This window comes from Taudactylus pleione, unplaced genomic scaffold, assembly GCF_031769625.1.
Source record: "Taudactylus pleione unplaced genomic scaffold, aTauple2 ptg000333l, whole genome shotgun sequence".
NCBI lineage: Eukaryota > Metazoa > Chordata > Amphibia > Anura > Myobatrachidae > Taudactylus > Taudactylus pleione.
In genome coordinates, this window is record NW_028284734.1 from 7,048,454 (window position 1) to 7,060,176 (window position 11,723).

At 46.9% G+C, this 11,723-nt stretch overlaps 1 protein-coding gene across 1 annotated transcript in view; it reads right to left on the bottom strand.

Annotated features, from left to right (window-relative positions):
- FCHO2 (FCH and mu domain containing endocytic adaptor 2) overlaps window positions 1-4,697 on the bottom strand; it is a 144,931-nt gene extending 140,234 nt beyond the window's left edge. Inside the window, exon 1 of the mRNA XM_088443761.1 lies at window positions 4,425-4,697. Within this exon, the coding sequence (XP_088299887.1) occupies window positions 4,425-4,457 (33 nt within the window). The 5' untranslated portion in view covers window positions 4,458-4,697. The remainder of the gene's footprint in view (window positions 1-4,424) is intronic.
- Between the last annotated feature and the right edge of the window lie 7,026 nt (window positions 4,698-11,723).

An 11,723-nucleotide genomic window follows, 5' to 3' on the forward strand; every position in this document is an offset into this window, starting at 1 on the left:
GCCAATAACAGAAATGTAATTTTAAAGTAAATGCCCCAAAAAAACATGCCTGCATTAAGGAAACAAACAGTGTAAATCCACACAAGGTGAGCAAGCAGAATTAGCCAATTTCCCCAATTTCACCACTAGCCCTATACAAAACACCTAAGCAACCTATTAAGGAACTCCCCACCTCTTCCATAACAGCTGCCAAACTGACAACAAGAGTGCCAGATGCATGAATACTGCAGAGCCACTTAGTGCTTGCCTCAATGTCTTCTGCATGCTTGCTGCTGTAGCACAAGAGTGACCAGCATGACTTCCCATTCTGTCCTGAGATGACCAAGAAAAACACGAGACCACCCAAGCAAGAGGTATTCTTTAATGTCATAATTGGATTATATACATTGGCTGCAATCAGCATGAAAACTTCTATCTATTCAAAAACTTCCTGAAAATTATAATTAAGGTGATGTAAATACACCAATAACATGAGATTAAATATATAAAAAGTTTTGGTGAGCCAGTTTAATACCTGTGGAATTGTACCTAAGGTAAACAATTACATAATTTTGTGCTAAAATCGACATGTACACTCCAAACTAAGTACAGTACAATTAATGGAGACAATCTATATTTTTTCATTACAATGAAATGTCAACTTCCTTTTCTATCCTCATTTGTACACCTCAAACAGCTACAGTAACAAGAGCCACTCTTAGCCTGTCCCTAAAATCTAATGGCCACGAGACCTCAGCATGAGCAGTAACCCCTCTTTGTCACATCAAGAAGCCATAGTTCTACATTTACTATCTGGCAAAGCAGAGTAACAAGCTGGTGTAAGACTGTACACTCATGATGTGTTGTATGTAGCAGACGTTCACATTGCCATGTGCTGCATAAAGTATGTATCAAAAGAATCGCTGATCCCTGGGATGTACATAGGGGGTGGTATTCAATTTGGCTAATTGCTGCACCAGAGCTATTCAATTACAGTAGCAGAGATTAACCCGCACGCGAGTCCCCGCAGTTGGACTGAACCTCACAGCTCATGGAGGTGCGAGGTAAAGTCAGCGGAAAAAAACACCAAATCGAGCTCGCATGCTGGGGAAAAAAACATTGATTCTGCAGTTTATGAGTCCCGATTTTTTGGCGTGGGAAAAAGGCTATTTAAATAGCCTTTCCCCAGGCAACAGGATTTTGGCCGGCAATTAGTTGCGGGGTAAATCCCACGGCTAATTGAATACCCCCATGGTATTCAACATGCGGCCCTCCAACTACTGTGGAACTACACATCCCAGCATGGTGTATATTTTCGACCAACTAATTATTTAAGACTTGGACACCAGAAAAAACATTGTGGTATAGAAACAGTTTGCATACTTGAATGTATGTAAATATCCCATGCGCCACACAGAGAATCACCCAGACAATAAAGTAGACGTTACTTGCTGCAAGCTGCCGCCCGCCCTGATAGCAGTAATGTATGCTTCAGCACACTTCTTGCTACCTTTTACACATTTTAAAGTGCACACCAATTATAATGTAATCTGCTTTAAACACTTTCAGAAACATCATGTCAGCTCCCTGATAGAAAACAGATTGTAAATCTGAAATCAGCATAAACAAAACATTTCTTCAAGCTATGTAAATGTGTTAAGTACATTGTATTCCCATAAAGTGCTATAATTTATTGTAACTTTAATAAACACTTCTTATATACGTGCTATGAGGTAAATCAAAACGAACAGCAATATATAGACATGAAATGCAATTTAGCATTACAAAGTGCAACAAAGGTCAATAAATATCAGTTCACCAGAAGTATGATAACGCTGTATTAATGGTACCAATTACATATGCTTATGGAATATTCCTAATAAATATTTGTAGACACTCTTAATACATTTGACTACATATCAGAACAGGGCTGCAGAAAGCCAGTGCTAAAACAATAAAAGGGCCGCAGACACAAAATCCAGCTTACATACCGAGAGTAAGAAGCCTATAAATCACCGAAGCTATATAAATTATATATACAGTCAGCTTTTTGGAATATAGCTTACAAAATACATATTTATCAAACCAATCCTGCTGTATAGATCTTACATTGGGGCACCAGCACAAACGTGCATAAACAGTCATATAACAAGTTCCACAAAGGGAGTGTATGCGAGTACGTATAGGAAACACCACACCTGCGTAACACCATATCCAACGCTATTTCTGTGTGTAAAAGAACCACAACAGCACAACAAAAGTAGCAGAAAATATAGAATTACGCACCTACACGTACTCACAGGGCGATTCATCAAGCACCTACGTGTACTCAGATGCACGGGGCGATTCACCACACACCAACGTTGTGCCCAGACGCACGGGGCGATTCACCACACACCAACGTTGTGCCCAGACGCACGGGGCGATTCATCACGCACCTAAATGTACCCAGACGCACAGGGCGATTCACCACGCACCTACATGTACCCAGACGCACGGGGCGATTCACAACGCACCTACATGTACCCAGACGCACGGGGCGATTCCCCACGCACCTACATGTACCCAGACGCACGGGGCGATTCCCCACGCACCTACATGTACCCAGACGCACGGGGCGATTCACCACGCACCTGCATGTACCCAGACGCACGGGGCGATTCACCACGCACCTACATGTACCCAGACGCACGGGGCGATTCACCACGCACCTACATGTACCCAGACGCACGGGGCGATTCACCACGCACCTACATGTACCCTGACGCATGGGGCGATTCACCACGCACCTACATGTACCCAGACGCACGGGGCGATTCACCACGCACCTACATGTACCCAGACGCACGGGGCGATTCACCAAACACCTACATGTACCCAGACGCACGGGGCGATTCACCACGCACCTACCTGTATCCAGACACACGGGCGATTCATCACGCACCTACCTGTACCCAGACGCACGGGGCGATTCATCACGCTCCTACCTGTACCCAGACGCACAAAGGATACCTCTACCCTCTTGTGCTTCTCCTTACTTTACTTTCATCTACTTCTTACCCCCCACTAGGGCACCTAACACTTGGTTGTTTAAGCTTATGTGGGTGTTGTGGTCACTAATGTAGCTATGTATATTTTCCATATCCTTGTCCTGCATTCTAATGTATTGTGCTATAAGTCTTTAGTCATCTATTTGTTTATATATTTTGTAAGGCGCTGCGGAAGACATGTGGCGCCATATAAATAAATGATAATAATAATAATAAAGAGATTCGTCAAGCATCTACGTGTACCCAGACGCAGAGGGCGGTTTATCAAACACCTACGTGTACCCAGACGCAGATTCATCACGCACTTACGTGTACCCAGACGCACAAAGAGATTCATCACACACCTACGTGTACCCAGACGTACAGAGATTCATCACGCACCTACGTGTACCCAGACGCACGGGGTAATTCACCACGCACCTACGTGTACCCAGACGTACAGAGATTCATCACGCACCTACGTGTACCCTGACGCACGGGTCAATTCAACACGCATCTACGTGTAGCCAAACGCACGGGGTAATTCATCTCACCCCTACATGTACCCAGACGCACGGGGCAATTCATCACACACCAACGTGTACCCAGATGCTAGGGACGATTCATCACGCACCTACATGTACCCAGACGCACAGGGCAAATCATCACACACCTACGTGTACCCAGACGCACGGGGCAATTCATCACGCACCTACGTGTACCCAGATACTAGGGACGATTCATCACGCACCTACGTGTACTCAGATGCTAGGGACGATTCATCACGCACCTACGTGTACACAGACGCACAGGGCAAATCATCACGCACCTACGTTTACCCAGACGCACGGGGCAATTCATCACGCACCTACGTGTACCCAGACGCACGGGGCAATTCATCACGCACCTACGTGTACCCAGATGCTAGGGGCAATTCATCACGCACCTACGTGTACCCAGACGCACAGGGCGATTTATCACACACCTATGTGTCCCCAGACGCACGGGGAGATTCAACAAGCTCCTACTTGTACCCAGACACACAGGGCGATTTATCACACACCTGCATGCAACCAGACGCATGGGGCAATTCATCATGCACCTACACTTAACCAGACGCATGGGCACCTACATGTACCCAGACGCACGGAACAATTCTTCAAGAAACTACATGTACCCAGACACACAGGGTGATTTGTCACATACATACATGTTACATATCCAGAAGCACAGGGTGATTAATCATGCACATATGTCTACACACTACTTCTGTGTACATGGAACACATCTTAAAACATGTATGACACATGCACCAGGTACAGCCCCTGCTGCCACACAGCCTTGCCCATCAGCTGCAGGGCGCGGGGAGGGGCGGCCGGACACCGGGCAGGAAGCGAGAGGAAAATCACAGATTACCCAGAAATTCTCCACGAAATACGCCATGACCATGTTGCCGGTGGACGAAGCGGGGGGGTGGTCCCGGTGAGTCGCCCCCAATGCGGCCAAGTATGCACCGGTGGTTCCCCCCGGCCCGGTACGGTGACTTCCCCACGGCTCTTCTCCCAGCTACGGAACCAGCAGACGGGAACCCGGAGCCTCCTCCCCCTCCTGGCGCAGGGAGCGCGCATGCGCAGCTGGGAGAACCGTTAGTGCGCCAACTTGTGGCCAAGGTGTGTACCAGCGGGCGTTCCCGTCATGCAGATTTCTGCTCTGACTGGTGGCGAGTACATTTTATTTTTTTTAATTTTTTTCAATAAACTTTATTATACATGAGAAAATGAATGCAATGCAAAATATAAATCTTCTCAGCCAGTTGCCAGTATGCTACTGAACAGGAAGAACGGCCCTGGGCTTTATCAGCTGCAGGCTATGAGTGACCTCCTGCTCTTTAACAAAATCACAAATAACCGCATTGATTTTGCTATAAACCAGATGTTAGACCTGATTCAGAGTTAGGAACAAATAAAAGAGGAGCAATTTGCACCTTGCTAAAAGCATGATGCACTGCAAGTAGAGCAGATTGAAAATGTGCAGAGATTAATGCTGGACGATATATCGTGACTACAGCCAACAAACAATATATTGTTCGGTCTAGCAGCTGGTGTGTACACCCAATACATCTGTGAACGATGTCTTTCACAGATACATTGCATTGGCTGTACTGCACGGGAAGATGCAATATATCTGAAAGATATATCGTTCACATTTGCCTGTGTGTACGGATGATTGCACAACCCATATACTGGCTGCAGGAACCAGCGACTGATATCACAACTGGTTCCTGTGGCCAGACATATCGGGCAGCCGATTGGTAAGCGTGTATACACATCGTTTGTGCAGAATACTTACCAAATCGTTGGATCGGTTGGGCGGCCAGCTGAGGAGCCAGACATTCCATCGTTCAGATGTATACCCCAAATTTGAGTTGGGAAAGTGTGTATTCCAGCTTAATTCTAAATTTCAGTGTAAAAATAAAGCTGTTCACTACATGCAAAAAAAAAAATCAGTAGCTACTTTGGAAAGTCCATCTCCAAGAGAGAGAGGTCCAGGTGGGGACATGGTGCTGCATATCACATCATCATGGTCCAAGCCCCTGTAACGTTTTGCCAAAACTTTTAATCAAAACATCACTGGGTGGGGTAACGATGATGCGATTCAAAGCGAATTGTGTCATCAGGCCCCTTGCCCTACCTACTTTACCCAAAAAGCGCTGGGATGCAGACTTGGATACATGCCCAGGGGGCAGGAGACTCCCCCCCCCAAAAAAGGAGAGTGGAATTCCAGGAGAGTAGAGAGGTGCAAGTATGATTCCAACTGCATGTGCAATAATAAATGCATTTGCACTCTTAGCTTTGTATGCACAATGTTCCAGCACAGAGAATACAGCTGTGTGGCTCAAGGGAGCAGACAGAGGACTAATCTGCCTTACCATTCTAAAGGTAAGTCTCAGGGCATATAAGGTTGATGAAGGAAATGATGACTCGTAATGCTGCAGATGCTGTTGCCAGGAGGATGGATGGACGGAGATGGAGATGTAAAGTGGAGCCGGAGAGGCGCAGGCAGTGAGTATACAGCATGGAGGGATTTGAAAGCTCCTGTCCTGCACAGGCTGCCGTGTAAACATCAGTTGGTGAAGACTATCACAAGTATGTCTTCTACTTGCTAGATGAAGGTCTTCTCTGCAGCTTCCAGTGACTCAAAAACAAATCCCACACATCTTGCGCTTGATTTGTGGGAACACGAAGTCGCAAAGAGCCAGGTCTGGACTGTACAGTGGATGGTTAAGCTTCTGGATGCATTTATGGGCCAAAAAAATCACCACTTATCTGGACTCGTGGAAAATTGCATTGTCGTGATGGAGAAAGGAACCACAAGTGCGAGTTCTTGGACGGAAATGGCTTCACTTACGGCAGGCATTGGTTGGCGTACCAGTCCCCAGTCATGGTGCGCTGCTCCACAAGTGGTACAGTAGCTACAAAATTGGCCACTGTGCAGTTACATTGGAACTTCTGTGTTCACAGGGCCAATTGTTGCTTGGTCTCAGAGTCAAAACTGTGGATCCAGGATTCATTGCCACTAATAATGTCACAGAGTTTGAGCGACTGCCATCAACTTGGCCAGCATATTGTGGATCCAAATCATCCGAGCCTCCTTCTGCTCTCGAGTTTTTCAGATGGAACACCCAGCGTGTAGAAACCTTGCTCAGGCCAAGCTTTTGTGGAGTATCTAGCGGATAGATCCTTTCACTAACTGGGACACAGTCACCTTTGGCACCCACGGCATCAACATCCACGGTGATGGCGGATAGAGGTCTGCCGCAGCGCTCCTAGTCGTCCAGGGACCATCTCCCACACTGCAATTCTGCAAATCACTCAAACACATTCGGGACAGTGCTTTCTACCTAAAGCAGGTTAGTCGGTGAAAACTCTCCTGCTGTCGCAGACCACTCTTGTAGTCGTAGATGATCGTGGTCTCTGTTGAGCTCCATAATGCCAGATCAGTCTGTAATAAACTGGTTCCCACCCATGACCTTTACATCTCCAACAACTTGCATCTCCTAGCTTTCACCTTCTGACACCACTTCTGCTGCAGCTCTCTCCTCTGGGGGCCTCACCTTCTCTCACACCCCTCGGCCTGGGGGTCACCATGGTGGTGGTGTCGGAGTCCTTCTATCCCATGGTTACACCAACCAACATATACCCCCCCCTGAACCATCCCTTACATTCTCTACATTTGAGGTTCATACTATACGTCTTTTCCAACCAGTACACCTGCGAGTAGCTATCATTTACCGTCCCCGTGGCAATCCCTCCAAATTCCTTGACAACTTTGCTTCCTGGCTCCCTCACTTTCTCTCCTCAGACCTTCCCTCCATTATCTTAGGTGACTTCAATATTCCAATTGATATCCCCACTGAGCTCTCTGCTTCCAAACTTCTCACCCTCACATCCTCATTTGGTCTCTCCCAATGGACCTCCTCACCCTCCCATGTGAGTGGGCATTCGCTTGATCTGGTCTTTACTCACCATTGTGATATTTCTGATTATTCCCCATTCCCCCTCTCTGACCATCACCTTCTCTCTTTTAACCTATCCCTCTCCCTTCCCCCCCTCTACCCCCCAAGACCACTATCACTAGGCGTAGCATTGAGGCTATCGACAACGTATCCTTTCCTTCCCTACTTGACTCGCTTCTTTCTCCTTTGCTCTCTCTCTCCTGCCCTGAACAAGCTGCTTCCCTATACAATACCTCCCTTACTTCTGCTCTGGACTCTGTTGCTCCGGCGATCACCACTCACCCTCGCAGATCCATACTTCAACCCTGGCATTCCAAATGCACCAGATATCTGCAAAAGTGTTCCCGAACCGCCGAGCGACAGTGGAGAAGGTCACGCTCTAGGGCAGATTTTCTCCATTTCAAATGTATGCTCTCATCCTACAGTGCTGCCCTTTCCCTTTCTAAACAGTCATACTTCAAGCACCTCATCTCCTCCCAATCCTCAAATCCGCAGCGTCTCTTCACCACACTGAACTCCCTCCTCTGCCCACCCCCTCCTCGCCTTCCCTCCTTGCTCTCTGCCCTTGACTTTGCTTCCTACTTCACATCTAAAATTGACTCCATACGTCAGGATATCATATCCCACCAGTCCCCCAGCACTACACCTCCTCCTTTCCCGGGTCATCCCTCCCCTTCCATTTTACCTACACTAACATCCTTCTCCCCCGTATCTGGAGAGGAAGTCATGGCCCTTATCCAGTCCTCCCACCCCTTCCACCTCCCCCCTTGACCCTATCCCTTCACGTCTCCTCTGCTACCTCTCTCCCTGTGCCTGTTCCCATCTTGCCCACCTCCTCAATCTCTCCCTCTCATCTGGCACTGTCCCTTCTGCATTCAAACATGCCCTTGTCTCCCCCATTCTTAAAAAACCTACTCTTGATCCTAACACTCTCGCCAACTACCAACCCATCTCTCTCCTCCCTTTTGCATCCAAACTCCTTGAGCGTATTGTTTACAACCGCCTTACCAGCTTTCTTTCCTCCCACTCCCTCCTTGATCCTTTTCAGTCTGGCTTCCATTCTCTCCACTCCACAGAAACTGCCCTCACTAAAGTCAGCGATGACCTCCTTGCTGCCAAATCCAAAGGCCACTACTCTCTACTCATTCTCCTTGACCTTTCTGCTGCTTTTGACACTGTGGAACACCCTCTCCTGCTGCAAATCCTTCACTCCCTTGGTCTACGTGACACTGCCCTCTCCTGGCTATCCTCCTACCTTTCTGATCGATCCTTCTCTGTCTCCTCTCATGGCCTATCTTCCCCCCCCCACATCCTCTCACAGTAGGTGTTCCCCAAGGTTCTGTTCTTGGACCACTCCTTTTCTCCCTCTATACATCCTCTCTAGGTGAACTCATCAGCTCTTTTGACCTCCATTATCATCTCTATGCTGACGACACTCAGATCTACCTTTCCTCCCCTGACATCTCTCCCTCTCTCCTCACTCGGATCTCCAACTGTCTTTCTGCTATATCTTCCTGGATGTCCCAGCGATTTCTTAAACTTAATATGTCTAAGACTGAGATGATCATCTTCCCACCCTCCCACATAACCTCACCTCCCACTATTTCTTTATCAATTGATGGCACAACTATCTCTTCTAGCCCCAAAGTGCGCTGTCTTGGAGTTATCCTGGACTCCTCCCTCTCCTTTAAACCACATATCCAGAACCTCTCACAGTCCTGTCATTTCCATCTTAAAAATATTTCTAGGATCAGACCCTTTCTCACCCAGGATGCAACTAAGACGTTAATACACTCATTGGTCATCTCAAGATTGGATTACTGTAACCTTCTCCTATCTGGCCTCCCAAAATCCCATCTCGCTCCTCTCCAGTCTATCCTTAATGCTGCTGCACGGCTTATCTTCCTCTCCAAATGCTCTACATCTGCCTCCCCTCTCCTACAAGCCCTCCACTGGCTCCCCTTCCCCTTCAGAGCCCAATTCAAGGTTCTCACACTCACTTACAAAGCCCTCACACACTCCTCTCCCATTTACATCTCTGACCTCATCTCGCTTCACTTTCCTGTCGCCCTCTTCGTTCAACAAATGCACACCTCCTCTCATGCCAGCTGATTACTTCCTCCCACTCCCGCCTCCAAGACTTTGCCCGTGCTGCTCCCCACCTCTGGAACTCTCTCCCTCTCCCCATCAGACTCTCCACCTCTCTACAATCCTTCAAACAGGCTCTCAAGACCCACTACTTCATCACCGCTTTCCAGCTCTCATCCTAACTTGCTACTACATGCTCCCTCCTCCCCGTCTTCCCCATCTGTATCACACCCATCTGTCTGCCCCTCCCCTTGAGAATGTAAGCTCTTGCGAGCAGGGCCCTCTACCCTCTTGTGCTTCTCCTTACTATATGTTCATCTACTTCTTACTCACCATTAGGACACCTAACACTTGGTGCCTATGCTTTGCTGCTTATGTGGGTGTTATGGCCACCTATGTATCAATGTATATTATCCATGTCCTTGTCCTTCATTGTATTGTATTTTACTGTAAGTCACTTTTTGGATATGTACCTTGTAAGGCGCTGCGGAACCCTTGTGGCGCCATATAAATAAACAATAATAATAATGAGTTTCTTGAAGGAAGTGAACAAGCTGACTTCTTTGGTGTGCAATGCTGCTTATATACGGTTCTGTGCCCTGAAGAACTTTAGTCAAAGATTAAAGTTCACAACCAGACAGATTGTGCCTACTCTACCTATACACTGCACATCCAGAAACTTATAGCACACCTGTATACAAAACATTATTCCCCTCCACAAATGTCATGCATAGTTATAAGAGGGGATACGATGTTCAAGAATCTCCAAATTATACCATGAGGCGAGTTAAAACCCCTCCTCAAAGTGACTTTGAGTGTTGGGTATAAGGTGTGTATATACGGTACCCACGTAAACAAAAAGTTTTCAACCAAGCCCTCTTTGTTTATCGATGTCTCAGGCCAATTCATCATAAAAATAAATTAAATTCTAAGGCAATATCAGGGGGGCCCGGAGAGATCCATTGTGATAGTATTGTTTTCTTTGTGGCTGCAGCAAACTTAGTAAAAAGTAATCGATTACCCTTATTATCCAATATCGCATATCCGTGAGTGTCAAAAGTATGTGAACCTTTAGACTTAACAGATATTTCGAAGGTGAAATAAGAGTTAGGTTCAAGCACTAATTTGTTTTATGGGTTATATAATACACACTGTAAATGTTAATAATAACCAGCAGCAAAAAATATCTTCAAACATCCGGACATTCATACCGTACCACTTATCAGGGATCGAACGCCCCATATAATTGGAAAAATTTTATATTGTAACGGAAGATCATTATATGTCATTCATTGAAAGCAGCCATTTATCCTGTCCACACATTTTTTATCTTCAGTGGAATGACAGGTGAAAATTGAGAGACCAGGTGAAAATTAACATCTAATTGATGCAGAGAGGATAAGTGGCCCTCATTCAGAGGCGGTCGCTAGAAGCAATCGCTCTCTCTGAATGAGGGCGGACGCTTTTTTTTTAGTGCGGCCTCTTGGTCGCAAACTAAGCTGTGGGTTACCATCCACAGCTTAGCTAGCGACCAGGGTGATGGTCGCGATGGTCAAGACCATCACGACCATCGGGGCTTGCGACAAGACCCTAAGGTTGGGTCTCGTCAACCGCAAGCCCCAGGGAGCTTCCAGCTCTGATCGAGCAGGAAGCTCCCTACTGACATAATTGATTATGTCAGTGCGGCCGCCCACAAACGGCATCCGTTCCGAAAGGAACGCCTCCGTTTGCTCAGCCACCCCCCGGCCCACCTACCAAACGGGGCGAGCTGTCAATCAAAATCGACAGCCACCCCTTTAGTAGTGAGCTCCGGAGCGAGAGAGTTTCTCTCTCGCTCCGGGGCTTGCGCATGCACAGTGCGGCCGCTGCGCTGCGCAGGGCTAACCATCGACCCGGTTGAGAGCGCATCAGCGCTTGCGACCGGGTCTGAATGACACTCAATATCTTTATAAAGCTTATAAAGGAATTTGGCTATTATGTGATTTTATTTTTTTACAACTAGTCCAGGTTTATATAGCTTTTTAGGAGTAACATAGTATGTATAGATCTATACCATGGTCTTATTAATACAACAGTTTGTTTCTATCTTTTAGATTGTATTGAATGTCAAT